General features: G+C 41.8%; 1 protein-coding gene across 6 annotated transcripts in view; it reads right to left on the reverse strand.

Moving 5' to 3' along the window:
- Positions 1-1,146: 1,146 nt before the first annotated feature.
- The window catches only part of trim2a (tripartite motif containing 2a), a 62,431-nt gene continuing 41,906 nt past the window's right edge, over positions 1,147-21,671 (reverse strand). For 5 of the 6 annotated variants that reach the window (XM_014195575.2, XM_014195580.2, XM_014195573.2 and 2 more), the window contains 8 exons: positions 19,653-19,833; positions 16,944-17,667; positions 15,486-15,589; positions 12,493-12,660; positions 11,748-11,928; positions 6,763-6,833; positions 4,200-4,340; positions 1,147-3,843 (listed from right to left, as the gene is read on the reverse strand). In XM_014195575.2, the coding sequence (XP_014051050.1) occupies positions 3,691-3,843; positions 4,200-4,340; positions 6,763-6,833; positions 11,748-11,928; positions 12,493-12,660; positions 15,486-15,589; positions 16,944-17,667; positions 19,653-19,833 (1,723 nt within the window). In that variant the 3' untranslated portion in view covers positions 1,147-3,690. The remainder of the gene's footprint in view (positions 3,844-4,199; positions 4,341-6,762; positions 6,834-11,747; positions 11,929-12,492; positions 12,661-15,485; positions 15,590-16,943; positions 17,668-19,652; positions 19,834-21,671) is intronic. The other variant, XM_014195581.2, reaches the window with a different exon arrangement.

Genomic DNA, 21,671 nt, shown 5'->3' on the forward strand with positions numbered 1-21,671 from the left:
GTCTGTTTAGGAGAGCTACAGTCCTACACAGTGCAAAGTCTACTATGGTTATGATCAGTGATGTAGTGATGGAAACAAATGTGGCGAGTAAACTCTGATTGGAGGTCACGGTGGAAAAAGTTACGTTCCCTATACTTTCAATGCATTTTTCTGCAAAAGGTGGGTGAACTGTTAGTCAAAAAAGGTGAGTAAACTGCTTTTACCCTCCACTACCCAGTGTTTCCCATGCTCTGTCCTGCCCCCCCTGAACATTGCACTACACAGCTGGTTCAAATAACCAACTCATCATCAAGCTTTGATTATTTGAATCAACTAGTGTTGTGCTAGAGCAAAAATCAAAACGTGCACCAGGACCAAGTTTGTGTCACCCTGCACTTCACCACTTCCAATTATGTATATAAACCCTGGATTGCTAATGGATGTATTGGCAATATTGACACTCCCCAGAAGAAGCAGTCCTCAATTCAATCTTTCAAGGACAAAATATTTCAAATATTTGTATATAATGATGCTCATGTCTCCGCCCTGGAAACGCATTGGATTTATTTGACCGATTTTGGCGAAAGGTAAACCTCTCGCTTCACTTCTTCCTCTGATGTGTTGAAGTATTTTGTTGTTGTAGTGTGAAGAGTAACATTAGTATTTTCTAAGAATTAACCTTGAAGGAAAATGTTTTTTATATTTTTTTATGTTGAGCGCTCATAATATAATTTAAAAGTATGCATTATGATGTCTGTAATAAAAATTTTTTTAGACATTAATAAATGAATTTCTATACTTTCCAAAATGTTTTACAATTGTCGGGGAGTGGCAAGATAGAGGAACAGTGGCGTCAAAACAGCACCCCCTGTCAGTCTCAATATATATAAATCATTGGTTATGACAGTACCGAAGAGGGTGGCAAATCCTCTAATAGCAAAGTGTCTTTGTACTAGGAGTGGGTACATGGAATATAATAAAGGTTAGGATTCTTCCAAATGGACAATTCCCCAATGAGAAGAGAAGATTTTACCAGAGGCTGCAAGAAAAGTCTACAGAAATAGCTTTGTTATTGATGCCTTTTTGACAACATAAGTGTTTCTTCATTGAAGTTTCTCATCTACAAGCTATTTCTTTCTCATTCATTGAAGTGGATTCACAAAACACTTTTTTCAGGAATGCAATACTTTATTTCTGTGCTGTACACAAAGAGCAAATAAACATCAATTATGGAATGGTCAAACTTAAGAAAATGTTTTCACATACTGCAAGCATATTAGGGCTTTGGGAAATCTGACTTTAAATATGAATGTTCTGATACAGTGAAAGGGAATAACACTTCAGTTTTTAACAGGGTGTTGTGTAAAGTTGGAATGTATGAGGTGGAAAAAAACATTCTAAGTCTGTGTGTCTGACATTAACCATGTGCTTGACATTCATAACACTTGGAACGATACACAATCTTCAAAAAGTTTTACATAGACATTCAGGTGGTGGAATGGAACAACACAGTCATTGTAATGCCACTAAAACTTACTTTATGTACAAAAATGTTTAAGTTGCATATCACACTTGTTGCATTACTGAGAGCTAAACATACAGGATATGGGCACTTCTTCCATTTGGCATCAGGGTATCAACATGGACGAGGACAGCAAATAACTTAACAAGGACAAATACAAAATGGGTGCCTGAAACTATGTACATGAAAGTAATGAATTGATGTGAGTCAAGTGCTTTCGAATCTAAATTAATCAAAATGGACGCATAAAAAAAAATAGATAAGGAGAGCATTTTTGAAGGCTGAACCTATTATGAACAGTGCAGTCTATTCACACAGATTACATCGACTGTTAAGCCATTTTATGTTTTTTTAGATCAACTATTAGACAGTGTCAGCTACAGTATCAGAATACTACACCTGAGTAGTATCAATAGTTTTTGTGACAACAGACAAAAAGGGCACAAAAATTGAGGATGGGAGGTAAGAGATGACAGGTTTGTGAATATCAGTTTCAATATTGTTGTTATCGTTTCTAACAGTTCTACAATGACCTACAGTGCAGAGTAGCAAGAATAACACAGATGTATAACTACATTGTTAATTTTCAGGACTCATTGAAAGTGAACTTAACATCCCAGAATGCTTTGAGCCATCATAAGTAGCATCAGAGTTCAATGTGAAGTGTCCCTTATTGTATTTTACAGCACGTGCACGCACACGCACACACACACAATATTTTGCATTGAGCAACAATACCTAGTCTGTTATTATTGTGGAAGAGAAGCAAAGTGTGAAACCACCGGACTAGAGGAGATAAGATACTATATCATACATTGAGCAGTATGTGAATTCCTTATTGTTAATATATGTAAATATCAAGTGGTGGTGTGTAGATTGAAAAAAGCACTCCCACAAATACAAAGAACTATCTCCTAAGCAGAATGTAACCATTGGGTGATGTCACAAAATGTGTCATCTGATAGATACCAAACTTCGATTGCTTCCTGTAGATGGCTGCAATCTTTGACAAACGTTTTGCAGATGTTTGGGAATGTTTCACAAATGTTTGTGGGAAGGTTTTCGGACAGCGTTGCATGCACTTGTTATATATACCATGCTTAAAAAATACCCTGATATATTTGAAGTTCTATGTATGAAATTGAACAGGTGAGGTGGGTAGAGATACCTGTAGATAACTTATTTTTACTGAGAACATTTTACTAAAAGCTACTTTAGCCAGAGATTACTTTGCGGTGATCGTTGATGCCAAATAATAATCGGGGGATGCCAAGAAAGTGAAACAATCTAATTCATTGAGACATATTTTTGGAGCTAGTCTGTGATCAAAGTCCAGGCACTTTATTTTAGATGTTTACTTCCAATCAATCTCACTACCATACACATTGGTGACCGTCAAACTAATATTAGCAACAACTTCCGTATTTTAATTTCATTGCATGATAAACATTAATTTCCAGTTTTACATCAAGTGTCATGTCACAACAATAAATAATGAAAGGAAGAATTGGTCCAAACTAACCATGATACCCAGTTATCATTTTTCATCATCCCAACAATCCCTTTAAACAAAAAGGAATGTATTGTATATCAGCTCTGGGGTGAAGTTTCCCCTAAGTTCAGATCTAGGATCAGCTTCCACTCCACCAATCCTAACCTTAACTATTGATGGGGAAAATGCAGAACTGAGCCAAGATCAGCATCTAGGGGCAACTTCACCCTACTACTTCTGTATATCACATTAGGGGCAGGGTCAGAGACTAGTCGAATAAATCTCCATCCTCCAATCCATAGAGATCTCAATCATAGTCCCTCCCACCTACATCACATGACCGATTCTCCTTCTTCCTCTTCCCCATGGCCGACAGTAGAAAATACGTTTCTGGGAAAATGCAGGGTTTCTCTTATGAAGTCCAGGGGGTCGGTGGAGGACAAGCTTAAATGTCAGAGGTCACGAAGGAAGCTACAGAGGCACACCTCAGGGTGAACTATTAGAGAGAGGTTCTGTATGGAACGGTGATGGATGGCGGGATTGAATTAGTGGGTGAAGTGGATGAGTGCAAATCCACCCATTACTCCGTACTGAGGATGGTGTGTGTGTGCAAGTCTTCGTGTGTGTGAATCTGTGAATGTGAGTGTGTATGCATAAGTGTGTGTGTGTGCCTGTGTGTACACTAAGTGTGCCAGGGCTACTGCAGGTAACGGTAGACTTTGAAGCAGTGGTTCCCAGAGTCAGCCACCACCACATGGCCATCGGAGGTGAGGGCCAGGCCCTGGGGACCGTAGAGAGGGTCTGCCGATGTGTTGATGTAGGAGAGGAACGAACCACTGCCATCAAACACCTGAGAGAGGGAGAGAGAGAAAGAGGGGGGAGAGAGAGAAAGCGGAGAGAGAAAGAGGGGGAGGAGAGAGAGTGAGGGGAGAGAGAGAAAGGGGGGAGGAGAGAGAAAGAGAGGGAGGAGGGAGGAGGGAGAGGGGAGAGAGAAAGAGGGGGGAGAGAGATAGAGTGCAGAGAGAGATACATTTGGAATACCACTAATCTAACTGACTACTCTAGATGCAAATATAATACATCTAACAAAAATATTTGATAATAAAATTATATTTTAAAGAGCATTCTAGAGGACAAGAAAAATGTTTTCATTTACAGTTTAGTTAACACCAAAACAAGGTCTCCCACTTTCCTTTTTGGCCTCACCTGTATTCGGCTATTGCCCCAGTCTGCCACGATGATGTTGCCGTTGATGTCCACTGCCACCCCCGTAGGGGCATTGAACTGGCCATTCCCCTCCCCGTTGGAACCAAACTTCAGAAGAAACTCCCCCTCAGGGTTGAACACCTGCAGAAAGGTGCACATCCTTTTTTCAGAAGGGTACACAATCCCTTTTTATATAAAGAAAAAGGTACATATCATCATAATTTGGTTCAGTGGATGCCATGTTTCCCCTGGACATTTTGTAAATATTTTATAATTTCCACATGTTTTTTGTTTGAATCTTATATTTTTTTTTGTGTGTGTGGGGGGGGGGTTGAATAGCCAAATGTTTATAAATTAAATCTGGATTAGGTCTATTTGTTTACTGCCCATGAAGTCATTGCAAATCAGCTGTCTCATGATAGCTAGCTAGCGATGCTACCATACTAGCTAGCTAACGTTAGTGTAGATTTGAATACCCCCATCCTATTTTTCATTGTTATTTCTACGGTCTCATGACCCAATGAGGAGGACTAATTCATGGCGAGCTGGCAGTGACGACATCATCGCGCGGGAGGTTCCCTCCGAAGTTATGAGCGGCCCGTCATCATAATATCCTGAGTGAATGGAGACTGGAGAGCTCAAAAATAAATATCTCTTTCTACGCTACAAGACCAGAGAGTCAACGGCTACGGAAAAAACGCAGTAAGGGGGGGACAAGGCGCCAGTGAGATGTCTTCAATGGAGAGTGAACTGTGCGGTCTGCCTGCCAGTCTCCGGAGGACCGGCTCATCTCCCCCCATTGACCTCATTTCTCTGCTCAAGCCATGCGATTCCATCTTGACTGTCGCTCCCATCTGTTGGAGGCTTGAAACACTCAAAAATCATAGTCCAGATCTACTATATCCTATAGCGTTTTTATTTTATTCTTGTTTGTAGCGATGTGTCGTTTGAATGTCATGTTGAACAATGAACACAATGTTTAAAAAAAAAAATAATACATTATTTTACCCCTTTTTTCTCCCCAATTTCGTGGTATCCAATTGGTAGTAGTTACAGTCTTGTCTCATCGCTGCAACTCCCGCACGGACTTGGGAGAGGCGAAGGTCGAGAGCCATGCATCCTCCGAAACACAACCCAACCAAGCCGCACTACTTCTTGACACAATGCACATCCAACCCAGAAACCAGCCGCACCAATGTGTCGGAGGAAACACCGTACACCTGGCGAACTGGTCAGCGTGCACTGCGCCCGGTCAGACACAGGAGTCGCTAGTGCACGATGAGACAACGATATCCCTGCCGGCCAAACCCACCCCAACCCGGACGACGCTGGGCCAATTGTGTGCCGCCCCATGGCCTCCCGGCTGCGTCAGAGCCTGGGCTCGAACCCAGAACCTCTGCGATGCAGTGCCTTAGACCACTGCGCCACCTGGGAGGCCGCTGAACGCAATGTTGAATTTACCTTAACCAACTTTAGATTTTCTCCCCAAAATACTTCATCTCCAAGACAATGTGTCGTACAAATGGCTCGACACCCAGGGGTGATACCATGTGACCTAGCAGGACTACAAAAGTTCTGCTCCTCTATCTCTTTACTCTGAAACTCCAGCAGGCCGACCATAAGTCCTGGACCTTTGTCTTTAATGGCCAGAACTGGTAACTGATAACTTAGGGGGAAAGTATATTTTAGGGAATAATACCTATAATCCAGTAAATACATTGGGAAGGAAGTGCCCACGCACTAAACAGGCTCAGAAGAAAACATACGACTTAAAAGAGCTAGTGTAGCCAGAACGGTACACTTTAGCTAACCATCTTCAAGGAAAGAAGGATAAGACAATTAGAGCACAGCCTCTGCGACTCAAGCAAGTAGGCAACAGAGAAGAGCAACAAGCATAAGGACACCAACTCAGGACCAAAGGAGCAACCTGATTGAGGAACCCCAAATCAACAGGGAAAGGACACACAGCCATCTTCTTCCTTTGTTCTCCTCCATGTGGCCTGAACCATCAAGAAGCCACAACAGACTTTGATCACAGACCCGAGTATAACATCATTTAATGTTCAGGATCTCGAGGTCTTCCAATCTATTTCCTACCTTTTCATAATGATTCTCATTATGTTTGTAAATATTTTGATTAGTGTTATTAAATGTTGATTGTTCAAAGAAATTGTGTTTGTCTTGTTTTTCTGTTAAAGAACTCCAGTTGATTCTCAAAATAATTCATACCTTCAGATAAGCCAATAATTACTATTGTTAAAATGTTAGTCTTATAGAGTAATTGCTAAAATAACTCTATAAGCCTCATAAGTCTTCTTAGAATACAATTTTTGTCCAATACTGGACTGGTGCTCCGTTAATAATCTCATAGTAATAAGTATACACACTATTTTACAGCTTTTTCAAGTGCTTTAAGATCATTTTTGTAATGAAAAGCGCTATAGAAGCTGAATAAATCATTATTATATCCCTTTTTTCAGAAAGGTGCACATCCTTTTTATGGGAAAATATTCATTTTTTTCACAAGGGTACAAATAATGTGTAATTGGTGAGATGGTCTTACTTTCACAGAATGATTATGGAAGTCCGTAACAATTATCTCATTGTTATGGTTGACTGCTGCAAAGTGAGGACCTGGATCAAACAGAGAGATAGGAGCAGGGTTAAATGCATGTACTATGGCTACGTAAACAACCAAACAGAGGAAAGTGGAGATGGCTTGCAGTAATGGCAGAGGCTTGAGGATTGTAATAGCCTACTCTGGACTACCGATGAGTAGTGATGAGCTGCCGGGGCATCACCCAAGTGGGTGCTACTTGTTTGTATGGAAGAATGGCTACAAAAGTCAAGCGGCTACGCTACATACGGCTGCGGACGTCAGGGACGTCGAGGTGCGCTGCTAAACGGCCACCCACCGCTCAAGCCATTGTTTGATACTACCAAGACAAACTGCTTCAGCTCCTATCCTGACTTACTGTTTTTGTTTCCTTGTTTAATACATTTTATGTGCTGTGTACATACTTCAGCTGCCATGTACCACGGCCTACATGTAAATGTAATACAACTCCTAAAGACACCGCTGACAAAGTTGAACATGTCTTGATTTTAAACAATGTATCATTTGATATGATATGTTTATGAAAGACATGCCAAAACATATGTAGAAACTGATTCCACTGTATGTATTTTATTCTGTTAAACTTTAACCAAATATTATAATAAACTATGTAATCATTAACACATTTTTAAATGAAAGAAATGTATTTAACTGAAATGGAAAGCTATAGGGAAGAGTGTGGTAAGTTGAGCCACCCTTTTTTCTAGGAAACCATACACAAAATTAATAATTTGACCAAATATTTAAGAAGATTCAACATTTCATGGAGTCTGTGAAGGAAGAAACCATAAGGAAAAAGTGGTAAGGTCCCATTTTTTATTTTATTTATTTTTTGACAAAAAAGCTGTCGTAATTGTGTTGAATTTTGTGTTTGGGAAATAAAGAGACATGGTTTTAAAAAGGTAATTGTAATATGTGACCAGTTTCAGGAAACTAGGCGCATGTCGCGGGTCACTACTTCACAGGAGAGCCATTTGAATGTAATCCTTTTTTGTGAACTTTCATGTGCCTTAATAACAAACTTGTATGCCATCTGAATAAAGAATGTATATTACGAGCCTAGTTGGTTTAGCCACAGAAAAAGTAAGCAACCTTCCAGCTAGCTATGATTGGCTGAGATAATGAGTGGGCCATAGAGCACGCTTCTGTCTATTTGAGCTGGTTAGTATGTGTCCTGTCTAACGCAGCTTTTCTTAGCCAAACCAGCTCTGCTAGGGCGAGTAATGTTCAGGGAGCTGTTCTCTCATTTTTGTCTGGAAGTAGCAAGCAAGTTAGCCAGTTAGTACAGAACGCTCAAATCAACCCTTAAAGAGATGGGTGAATAGGTGAAAACAAAGAAGAGCTCTCCAGTTGGTACCAAAAGGCCATTTTCTCAAAAGTGAGGTTACACGTTTATCAACTTTTAAAGCAGAATTACTTTCTCATTGTTCCTCAAATGCAGTGTATGATATACCATTTTGTAGCTCTGTGTCTCTGCTTTTATCCAATGTAAAAAAACACAATTTCAAATTTTGCTACATGAGACTGAATCAAGGCGGTCGGTCTCATATTTCATTCAGTACACAACATTTGTAGGCGGCTTAACTTACCCTGTCCCGCAGCACAACAAGTTGTGCCAAGAGACCACTTTCTTTCTTTAAAAAAAAAACTGTAATGTTACATTCATTCTGATTATTTCCAGGGATACACAACATCCTGAAATATATGTAGATATTTTTGTTAGAAAGAAAACTATATTTCCCTTGACGGAGTGATGATGAATATAAAAAAATGGCTCAACTTACCCCACTCTCCCCTACTGGAGACTCCTGCTGTACAAATGGTTGTTTTTGACAGGTCATTAGCTGATTATGTGTACGCTTAGGCCTATTGTGTTTTTTTGTTTGTTTGTTTTTTACAGTTTTCACATTTTATTCATTAGCTTATTTACATTTACTATGTAAATCATGAACTCTAACTGACTATGATGCAATAAAGAAAGTATTGGATAGATTATATTTGATAGTCCCAGTCGCTATTAGAATGTCACAGCCGCATGTGGGGAAAACAACCTGTGGTTACCTAGGTTACCCCATTGGCTCACAGCAAAAACTTGACCTTTTTCAAATGCTATTTTCTTGTTGTCTGCTTGTTTTAGTCAATTACAAAACTACATGTAAGAAAAGTACAATGTGTCTAAAGATTACTTTAACACTGCCTGCTCCTGAGCATTCTGTCTACTTAGAAAAGCGTAATATTGTAGGGCTTCCCTCATGATGGTGCTAGCAGCCACGTGAGTGCTAGCTAGCTACCGACCAGAATATTAAGCTAGCCAAGAACAACAACAAACAAACTATACAGCTACAAGTAGAGAGTGGAGTTTCAAACGGACTATACTAAATAAGTCATACCTGTGATTAAATGTTTTCCACACACAACTACGTGCAGTCTACTTGGACACCAGGTCCCCACATTTCCCACTTGCCCATGCCGAATACCCTGAAGCCACAGGGCTCTTCTCGCAGACTCCATTTCCCTATGTGGAAGCATTGCAAACCTTAGGTTGGGATTTTTTTACCCTTTTTTTCTCCCCAATTTCGTGATATCCAAATTGGTAGTTACAATCTTATCCCATCGCTGCAACTCCCATACGGACTCAGGAGAGGCGAAGGTCAAGGGCCATGCGTCCTCTAAAACGAGACCCTGCCAAGCCGCATTGCTTCTTGACACTGCTCGCTTAACCCGGAAAACACCAATGTGTCAGAAACACCATACAACTGGCGACCGAAGTCAGAATGCATGCACCCAGCCCGCCACAAGGAGTCGCTAGAGCACGATGGGACAAGGACATCCCAGCCGGCCAAACCCTCCCCTAACCCAGACAACGCTGGGCCAATTGTGCGCCGCCTCATGGGTCTCCCAGTCGCGACCGGCTGTGACACAGCCTGGGATCGAACTCAGGTCTGTAGTGACGCCTCTAGCACTGTGATGCAGTGCCTTAGACTCCTGCGTAACTCGGGTACATTGAACAACATCGCCGCTTATTGGCATGTTTTGTTATTTCAGTATAACAAAAGAAATCTACAAAGTTGCCTCTTTTACAATGGGGGTCAATTGGAAAGACTTTTCCCCAATTTGTGGGCGTGGTCGAGGGGAATTCCTTATGACGCGAATATCGACTTGAAGTATCAAACATGACTTGTGTTATGACATAACAAACGAGGGGGTTCCGGGGGTTCCAAAACCTGAGATTCTTTCATTTTCCGGTCATTGTTATCTTAAGCAACCATCAACAGCCAAAACAAACTTTTCAATATCTTTTTTTCCCCCCAACTTTACATCAGCAGCATTTGCCAGCAAACCAACGTGGACAACACAAGAATGTATGCTTCGTTATACATGGCTCCCAATGGGCCCAGAAACCCCAGGGCCTCCCCTTTACATTGGTGATCTTCATCCTGAGGTGACTGACGCGGTTTTATATGACAAGTTTAGGCCTCTCAGGGATATACACTCTATCCGGGTTGTGAGGGACCAAATCACCCGTCGTTCACTGAGAAGCACTTATGTCAACTTTCTTAGCCGAGCTGATACTGAACATGCCCTGGACATGAGCAACTTTGAAAGCATTCATGTAAAACTTATGCGGATCATGTGGTCTCAGCGTGACCCATCCTTGAGAAAGAGCAGGGTAGGAAATACTTTTGTTAAGAACCTGGACAAGACCATCAGCCTTCGGAGACATTGTCTCCAGCAAGCTGGTTTGTGACGAGAATGGGCAATCTAAAGGCTATGCCTTCTCAAGGAGAAGAGCCATAACAAAATAATACAGAATGCTGCTAGTGTAGCACAGTGTAGCGCTTACTCCTCAGCCTAAAGTGGCCCCACTTGCGCCATGGAATAGCTAGCTTTTCGCATGGCACAGACTGCTAAGATGCTTCAGGAGGGCTGTCACGTGTGCTAGCAAGGCAAAGGTCCTTTGTGGCCACCAAGTCACTATATGTGGCCCCAGCACAAGGTGTCGAGTTCCTCACAAACCAAAACAAGGAGAGGACCAACCCTAACCCGGTGATCATCTCCTACCAGCCTGCTGCTCCAGCTGGGTACTTCATGGCTGCCATTCAGGTAAATCAAATTATTGGATTTCATGTGGACAATATTTAGAAATGTAAACTTTAGTCATGTGAATTAAGAATACCAAGTGATTATATAGGCCTATTACTCCAGAAGAAGAAAAAAAAAACAAAGCAACGTCAATAAATCATTTATTTTCAAAATGAAAACATGATGGACTCTGTCACGTTTAGGTAAGGTTAACCCATACCTTTAAAGCAGCAATCAGAAGTTGAAACAATTACAAAGCGTACTCCCCACCCCTGTTTCTGTAAAAAGAGGGGGGGATGGGGCAGGAGAAATGTAACCGCTCTCAAATTCAAAGACAGAGCTATGGATGCTAGGATATCCATGAATACAAAATTATAGTTTCAATCATGTTTTGAGGCTGTACAGTGTTTGTTTACATTTACTTTGTTTACAAACATTGTAGTAAAACAAGCTATATTTTGGGTTCTGATGGGGTATGTCAGTTGAAGTAAATTGATGAGGCACAAGATATATTCTTTAAGAATCAATGGGTACATATCATTCATTTATAAGTACAAAAATGGATGTTGCAACTGCTGATTGCCCCTTTAAGATAAGGTTGGGTTAATTGAAAATTAAAACATTGAATTGAATGGAAACACACACACATACACAAGACTGACTAAATAAATGGGCTTCGAGATATTAGGAAGAGCATGCGGGAAGTCCCCCTTGATCAAATAAAATGTTATAGCTCAAAAGGTCAAAGGTCACATCCTAAAGGTCACTTGCCTGGGGGAGTCCTCATTCTGCATGCAGGTGGTGGGAGCAAAAGACAGGGAGTGGAGAGGGGAGTGCAACACCATTACCATTGAGTGTACCTGCAAACTGCCGGTCGCCGTTTCCGCGGTTACCAAACTTGGTGACCAGCTTGCCGTTGGGCTGGAAGATGAAGACGCAACACGCCTTGTTGTCCACGATGATGACGTGGCCATTCCTGTCCACCGACACGCCTTTGGGGCCCATCAGCTTGCCCGAGCCAATCTTATTCTGGGGGAGATAGAGAAACAGTCAGGAAGGACAGTGGATAATACCCCAGTATTTCTGTTGGGTATTTTATATAAAGAAATAGCAAACTGGTTATCGCAAGTTAATGTTTCAGGTTAACATTTTCAATTCAGGCTAACGTCAAAGTCTCATAGTGGCATGGGAACCTATTTTTCAGGTGCTGCTGGGTAGAAAAAGACTAATCAAGTCAGAAAGCATACCCACATTGAGTTATCCATTATTAGTAAGCATCAGCCATGCAAAGCATCACTTAGGATAAAGCAATTCTGACAGCAGCTATTTGATGACATGACGGAACAGACCGGAATCCAAACTGAATAGCCCTCAATTTCAATATATTTTCACTTCAATGATTAAAGCTGGACCTGCTGCAACTGAGAGGCAATTGGGCCGACAATTGGGGTGGTTAGAAAGCAGCACAAACGATTTCAACGAATTCAGGTCCGAATCCAGACCGAGGGTTCCAGATCCAGAGTCAATCAGTAAAGTGGAACAGGGCGATATCTAGTGTGGATTCCAGGATAAATGTATACATTTTGAACTCACTTTGAACTTTCCGTCGCTGGAGAAGATGCTAACCCACTTGTTGTCGTAGTCGGCTATGATGATGTCACCGTTGGGGTGGACCGCCACTCCTGTGGGCCGCTGCAGTTGCCCTGGAGACCGTCCACGCACCCCAAAGCGACTCTTGAACAGACCGTCGTTAGAGAAGATCTGCAAAAGAAACACGGGCCTGAATCATCTGATTGTCAAAATGCTTTGAAATATAAAACTTAAATCAATGGATAGTGAGGGCTCTTTTTTGTTCAGTTTAAGGAAATCATTTGAAAATCCTCTTTGATATGATAAATAAATCACACTTTTCAATTATTGAACTGGAATTGTTATGTTAGCCATATTTTCAAATTTGCAAAAGCACCATGATATACAGCAAATCAATACAAAACATTTGAGCAGTCAGAGCTCCTAACCGAGTCTTGTTTTTTCATCCAGTCTATATCAGAAGAATATTCTTCAGACAATCTCTTCAGACACACCTCAAAGAGCTCTGGTGAGAACTCACAGTCAAAAGATACCACTGTGATTAAGTCAAGGCAGAACGACTTCAGAGAGATGAGCTAAACGCAGGGCTGTTCAATTCCGTTTCTGTACGAGCAAAACACTTCTGTTTTTCATCCTCTCCTCCATTCATGGACTAATTCAGACCTTGGACAGCAGGTGAGTGCAATTAACTACCAGGTAGAAACAAGAACAAATGTTTTGTCCCTCCAGATCCGGAATTGAACAGCCCTGAGCTAGATGCTAACTACCACTGTTATGTACAGTACCAGTGAAAAGTTTGGACACACCTACTTCTTTATTTTTTACTATTTTCTACATTAGAATAATAGTGAAGACATCAAAACTATGAAATAACACATATTGAATCATGTAGTAACCAAAAGACTGTTAAACAAATCAAAATATATATAATATTTGACATTCTTCAAATATAATGACAGCGTTGCACACGCTTGGCATTCTCTCAACCAGCTTCATGAAGTAGTCACCTGGAATGCCTTTCAATTAACAGGTGTGCCTTGTTCTTTCCTTCTTAATGTGTTTGAGCCAATCAGTTGTGTAGTGACAAGGTATGCAGAAGATAGCCCTAAGTCCATATTATGGCAAGCTCAAATAAGCAAAGAGAAACGAAAGTCCGTCATTACTCTAATACATGAAGGTCAGTTAATGCGGAAAATTTCAAGAACTTTGAAAGTTTCTTCAAGGGCAGTCGCAAAAACCATTAAGCGCTATGATAAAACTGGCTCTCATGAGGACCGCCACAGGAAAGGAAGACCCAGAGTTACCTCTGCTGCAGAGGATAAGTGCATTGCAGTTACCAGACTCAGAAATTGCAGCCCAAATAAATTCTTCAGAGTTCAAGTAACAGACACATCTCAACATCAACTGTTCAGAGGAGACTGTGTGAATCAGGCCTTCATTGTCAAATGCTGCAAAGAAACCCCTACCAAAGGACACCAAAAAGAAGAAGAGGCTTTGGCCAAGAAACACGAGCAATGGACATTAGACCGCTGTAAATCTGTCCTTTGGTATGATGACTCCAAATTTGAGATTTTGGATTCCAACCGCCGTGTCTTTGTGATACACAAGAGTTGGTGAATTTATGACCTCCGCATGTGTGGTTCCCACCGTGAAACATGGAGGAGGTGGTGTGATGGTGCTTTGCTGGTGAGACTGTCTGTGATCTATTTAGAATTCAAGACACACTTAACCAGCATGGCTACCACAGCATTCTGCAGCGATACGCCATCCCATCTGGTTTGCGCATAGTGGAAGTATCATTTGTTTTTCAACAGGACAATGACCCAACACACCTCCAGGCTGTGAAAGGGCTATTTGACCAAGAAGGAGAGTGATGGAGTGCTGCAGCAGATGACCTGGCCTCCACAATCCCCCGACCTCAACCAAATTGAGATGGTTTGGGATGAGTTGGACCGCAGAGTATAGGAATAGCAGCCAACAAGTGCTCAGCATATGTGGGAACTCCTTCAAGACTGTTGGAAAAGCATTCCACATGAAGCTGGTGTGCACAATTTTCATCAAGGAAAATGGTGGCTACTTTGAAGAATGTAAAAATATATGATATATTTTGATTTGTTAAACACTTTTTGGTTACTACATGATTCCATGTGTGTTATTTAATACTTTTGATGTCTTCACTATTATTCTACAATGTAAAAATAAAAAAATAAAAAACTTTTGACTGGTTCTGTAAATGGGATAAAATATTTGAATGAAAGAGTCTAACTACAGTAGAAACGTATTTTATCATGCCTAACTTACATTAAACAAATTATATGCTCACTCAAATGAATGTGTGCTGTGGTAAATAAATCAATTAAAACAAATTCTTTGTCAATTTCCATTATTCTTCTGGTATTCAAGCCATGTAAATCCACAGATCAACAACGCAAATCTGCAACAACAAAAAACTCACAAAACACAAGTGCTTGTATGTTCATTTGATGGAACATATTCTCAGCCTTTTTCAAATCAAATGCATTAAAGGGAGGACGGACAGCTGATGGTTGGTCTCCATGGAGATGACAAAGTGCAGGTCTCACCAAGCTAATTATGTTCAATAGCGATGATGAGTCATCCCACAATTCCCTCAGATATCTCCCTCAGGCGAAGAGAAGAAGCATAATGTGCTTGTTGATCCTACCTTGAACAACTGGTATCATCTGAATATAAGACATCCTACTGTACAGTGTTAACACTTTTCACTAGTTCTCAAAGTGGTTATGTAAACGCAATCTATTATTGCAATCCATTATATGACTGCTAGTTCTCTTTTGAAGCCAAATGTTTTTAGTGAGGTAGCTGGACGAACTACATTTGTGTGACGGGTAACCTTGCCTTGAGGCCTTGAGACCTCTGTTAGCTCTAACAGCAATGCCTGAGCATTAGCTCAACAGGTTTAATTAATGATCTATGAAATAGAGCTAGAGATGACATTCTCCAGACAGTTCCCTTACCTGAACACACTGGTTATTGCTGTCTGCTATCAACACCTTGCCTACTGAGGAGGCAGCCACACCCTGTAGATTGGTGAATTCCCCTTTGTTTCTTCCTTTTGTACCTGGAAAGCATGAAATAAACAAGCGTCAAATTCCCCTGTAATTCGTATTCATCATATGAGTGTAGATTAAGAGTTTCCAAAGTGAAAACATTTTGACATATGATTTTTTTGATAAAGTGAACTGTATTATTCTTACATTGGTCAGTTCTCTGAGTAACTTTTTTCCAATTCCACACAAAAACTTTGACTAGTAATTCATAACATATTAGTGTTGTCATGGTACTACAATTTTGACTGATACCAATACCAGGTTTAGTATCATGATACTCGATACCATCACAATACTTGACACCAAAATGATACCACAGCAAAAAAGGTCTTTTCACCAAAGTCACAGAATGGCACTTGATCCAGACAGAAAAACTCAGCTACTGCTCTGTTCAATTGTTTGGCATCTTTGGACTTCTTTACTTTTTTTGACATCAAAATGTTAAATCAATTATACAATCATAAAATCAATTTGACTTTGTTTTTACCAATCAAACTAAATAACATAAATGGTAATAATGTATTTGAATGGTAAATCTCTATTGATAAACTGGGTAAATTTGGTCCCGTGTGGCTCAGTTGGTAGAGTATGGCGCTTGCAACGCCAGGGTTGTGGGTTCGATGTCCCACGTGGGACCAGTATGAAAATGTATGCACTCACTACTGTAAGTCGCTCTGGATAAGAGCATCTGCTAAATTACTCAAATGTAAATGTAGCCTAGGCCTGTTCACAATACAGGTGAATGCATATTCAACAGGAGACCAATTAAGTGAATGAATAAAGTTTTTAGTGACAATCAGCTTTCAAATCAGTACATTTTGCATTACAGTCTCCATATTAAATCACAAATAAAGTACTATGGTAGTAAATTGATGTTTGCTTCCGCTGTAAACTAGCAAGGAAAGTTAGCTTACAAAGCTTGATGCTACCGAGACTCCTTACATTGTAAAGTAATCTAGCCTGTATGGACATTGTTTTGCGAACAGTAATTAACAGTTTCAACATGTCGTTTGCGCATTATTCAAGTGTGTTAGCTCCCCACTCTGCACAGAAGTTAACATGATGCAGTCCAGACTCCCAGTGCAGGCTATCAATGAGTAAGTGGATCAGGCACGGTGTGCGCCTCACAATATAAGCGATAGAGTTGATCCGTGAAACACATTTTGACAGAAGTACTGAAAGTAACCAAAATTCAAGTACCGAACCGATTTTCATGTTCTAGTATCGAAAAAGTACAGAAGTTTCGGTATACCCTATACCATACAACACTACAACATATGTATTAGGTGAACAGTCCCTTTAAATGTGTTAGTTGAACCTTCCCTTTAAATCTGGTTAAAACACCAATGATAAGGCAACCATTACCGATCCTGAAAATTAGGTCATCTTCGATGGGGTTCTCTTTCCTCTTCCCCGTGCTGTACATACTGGCTGGCCTCTTGATGGCCTTCTGCTTGACGTGGCTACTCCCCGGCGACTTCAACCTCTTCTTAGCGCTCTCTGTACTGGGCGACACATCAGCCGACTTTGTCGCTTTAATCTTAAAGGGACTCCCCTTAATATGCTGGTCGTACAGACGCAGCGACAGCGTCAAACTACCCTCTTTCGGCGCCGTGTACAGATACTCGTACGTCCCGTTCTTGTTGTCCAGTATCTCGCCATCGCCCACGCTTCCGTCTGGCGTGGCGATCTCCGCCGTGATGTTGGCTTTCCCCATCTTACACAGCTCACCGTCCTTGTCCTTGGTCGTGATGGTGACTGAGGTAGGAAGGCCCGCTACGCACTGCCTCAGGCCCTCACCCGTGGCCACCGTCTCGGATGCCACAGCATTCGTTGTAACTATAGTACCCAGATTATGGATGGACTTCTTGAGGCCCTCCGTCTCCACTAGGAAGTCCAGCTGGTCGTTCTCCCCGGGCTGGAGGGGGAGTTCTTGGCTGGCCAACTCGCTGAGTCGCTCGCTCATCTGCTTCTTGACGAGCAGGACCTCGGCCTCGGTGCCGTGACTCAGGGCCTGCTCGGTGAAATTGCAGCTGCTGTTGATGCCATCCTGGCCCTGGAATAACGTGTCCAGCTGGGCTTGGAGCACCTGGGAGAAACAAAATGTAGAGAGGGGAAAAGAGTGAGGGGGCGGGATAGTAGAGAGGGTGAGGGCGTAGAAGGGTGTCAGGTGGGTGTGAATGAAGATGCACATGTGGGCATGCAAACATCTGTCAGTGTGAGGGGCTGACAACACACACACACACGTGCAAACACTGTATACAACCTGTCAATGTACACACACAGACGCATGTGCACACACACACACACATATATACAATCTGTCAATGTAAATACACAAACATTGTCAAACGTATGATCAACAAACACATTTACCTAACAAATGTGTGCACACAGACACATGCAAATATACACTGCAAGCAGGGAACTGGAAACATACACACACAACAAATGAAAACACACATCTGCTTTTAGACAGCTGCCCATATGCCACATGAATACCAGTTAATTTGCTGTATTGAGAATAAAGCTACATTTTCCATTACCAAGAATAAACATAGAATTGCAGACTAAGCTAGGTGGACTTTTGACACATCCACTGGTATAGGCATATGGTAGAGGGTCGACTAACTATCAAAGTTATCACTTGTTAACATAACACCACAGCACAAAAATGCTACAGGGCTGGGTTGAAACACTGAGCATCGCACACACACACACACACACACACACACACACACACACACACACACACAGTCTCGCTGTCTTTCACACACACACACACACACACACACACACACACACACACACACACACACACACACACACACACACACACACACACACTCACCTGCATCTGGCTATCACACTCATCCTCTTCAACAACACGAGAAGCCATTGAGCTCTCAAAGTCTCCAGCCAAAACTACTTTCTCCACCACTATCTATATCAAACCTTGCTTCATACTGTATAAGACTCACACTGCAAGACTAACACTAAGATATTCTAGATAGAGAAAGATGACATCCCAAGGGCAGGGAGATACAGTGCACACTCACTTAGCACAGTGCACTGTGGAAACCTACACCACTGTACCTACCCACTTTATCAACCCTTCTCTGCTTTCAAGACTCACCCTCTCTTTAAACATGAACAGCTCAGCTAGCTTGCTAGCTAGAATGATACAGCACTTTCAAAGTCTAAATTACCAACTAGATAAACACAACGACAACCCCAAAGCCTAGATATAGAAAAGTAGAAAGTATCCACAGTCCACACCCTATAGGAAAGGACAGACAGATAAAAGTCCTCCTTTCCTTTGTGCAGCACTCTGTCTGCTCTAGCCAGCCGGTCCTACTGGTGAATCATTCCCATGTGATGGTGCTCTGCTCCCCAAGGGGAGGGCGTTGGGCGCTAGGCCAGCCTGGTTGATTGGTTCTCTGGGCTGGGTGGGGCATCAGCTTCTCTGGCCTGGCAGTCAGTCTCTCCTCTCCTCCAGCCCTCCCCAAACCATGTTTTATTTAATCATTTCTCAGAGAACAGCCTGATCCACAGCTGAGCCACTGGCATGCAAAGTAGAAACAGTGTAAAGAGAGCCTCTGCTGTTGTGTGGGATAGTAAAACGAACGGAGGACTTTATTTATATTGCTATGTTATTTATCCTTTATTAATACAGGTTTAATGTAATATTTTAGGATAGAGATTTATTTCTAGGAAGGCACATTGGAATCAGAAAACGTTTCAGTTGTTGTAAAATTACCACCTATAGCTTTCAATAAATACTAGATTTTCAGATTGGGAAGCATCTACTTTCAGTATTTTTCTTGTTTACATTCTGAGTATAATGCTGTTCATTCTTGGTTTAAAAACTATGCCCATGTTTAGAAATGTATTTCCTTTATCTCCTAATCATTAATCTACTTACCTTCATTGACCACCTGCCTCTAATTTCGTATCATATTGACTGTGTGCACTTAACAAATTGCCAAAACAATAATAAACCCACAAGAAAAGGTTCTAATTAACGTCCCACTCAACCGCGCCCCCCCATTTATCAAATGTTGGGGGCCTCACCTTCTGCTTGAGGCCGTAGTTGACCTCAAGCTCCATGAGCAGGACACTCTTGCGGACGTTCAGGGTCTTTTGCAACTCATCGAACGTGGTGTGGATGTCCCCCTCGATGGAGCTCTTCTGATTGGTCAGCTGCTGCAGGATCTCCGACAGCACCTGCAGGGCCGAGTCGATTTCAGGCAGCCTGAAGGAAGGGAGGGAGTCAGAGGTTGGGTGCAATCAGTCTTAGGTCAAAATTAGCTGACTGTGACTACATCACTTTGAAGGATGGAGCGCATTGTCCCTCAAACTATTGGGCCATCGGGGATAATGCTTCGGTTGCCTCTGACAAATATACAGTGCCTTCGGAAAGAATTCATACACTTGACTTTTTCCACGTTGTTAGATTACAGCCTTATTCTAAAATTGTCCCTCATCAATCTACACACAATACCCCATAATGACAAAGCAAAACTAGTTAAAAAAAAAAAAAGGTTGTTAATTAATAAAAAATATCACATTTACATAAGCATTCAGACCCTTTACTCAGTACTTAGTTGAAGCACCTTTGGCAACAATTACAGCCTTGAGTTTCCTGGTATGACACTACAAGCTTGGCACACCTCTATTTGGTGAGTTTCTCCCACTCTTCTCTGCAGATCTTCTCAAGCTCTGTCAGGTTGGATGGGGAGCGTCACTGCACAGCTACTTTCAGGTCTCTCCAGAGATGTTAGATCGGGTTCAAGTCCGGGCTCTGGCTGGACCACTCAAGGACATGTAGAGACTTGTCCCGAAGCCACTCTGTGTTGTCTTGGCTTTGTGCTTAGGGTTGTTGTCCTGTTGGAGGGTGAATCTTCACCCCAGTCTGAGGTCCAGAGTGCTCAGAAGCAGGTTTTCGTCAAGGATCTCTCTGTACTTTGCTCCGTTCATCTTTACCTCGATCCTAACTAGTTTTCCAATCCCTGCCGCTGAAAAACATCCCCACAGCATGATGCTGCCACCACCATGCTTCACCGTAGGGATGGTGCCAGGTTTCCTCCAGACGTGACGCTTGCCATTCAGGCCAAAGAGTTAAATCTTGGTTTCATCAGACCAGAGAATCTCGTTTCTCATGGTCTGAGAGTCTTTAGGTGCCCTTTGGCAAACTCCAAGTGGGAATTCATGTGTCTTTTACTGAGGAGTGGCTTCTGTATGGCCACTCTACCATAAAAGCCTGATTGGTGGAGTACTGCAGAGATGGTTGTCCTATTGGAAGTGTCTTCCATCTCCACAGAGGAACTCGGGAGCTTTGTCAGAGTGAACATCACTTCCCTGACCAAGGCCCTTCTCCCCCGATAACTCAGTTTGGCCTCGTGGCCAGCGTTAGGATGAGTCTTGGTGGTTCCAAACTTCTTCCATTTAACAATGATAGAGGTCACTGTGTTCTTGGGGATCTTCAATGCTGCAGAAATATTTTGGTACCCTTCTCCAGATCTATGCCTCGACACAATCCTGTCTCGACGCTCTACGAACAATACCTTCGACCTCGTGGCTTGGTTTTGCTCTGACATGCACTGTCAACTGTGTGACCTTATATAGACAGGTGTGTGCCTTTCCAAATCATGTCCAATCAATTGAATTTACCACAGGTGGACTCCAGTCAAGTTCCAGTAAAATCTCAATGATGATCAATGGAAACAGGATGCATCGGAGCTCAATTTAAAGTCTCATAGCAAAGGGTCTGAATACTTATTTTTCTTTTTTTACATTTGCAAAAATTTCCCCAAAACAGTTTTTGCTTTGTCATTATGGGGTATTGTGTGTAGATTGCTGAGGAATTTGTTTTATTTAATCAAAGTTAAAACAAGGTTGAAATGTAGCAAAATGTGGAAAAAGTCTAAGGTCCAAAATGGGTAGATGAAGGACTTTGATTCTAATAGGAAAAATCAATACACTCGTGCAAATTGGGGAAGAACATATGATGTATTCTGTGTACAAATACAACCAAAGATGGCGCCATTAACCCACTTTCCCCAGGGGTGTGTGTTGGGCCATTACCTATTT

This window comes from Salmo salar, chromosome ssa04 (genome assembly GCF_905237065.1).
Source record: "Salmo salar chromosome ssa04, Ssal_v3.1, whole genome shotgun sequence".
In the NCBI taxonomy this organism is placed as follows: Eukaryota; Metazoa; Chordata; class Actinopteri; order Salmoniformes; family Salmonidae; genus Salmo; species Salmo salar.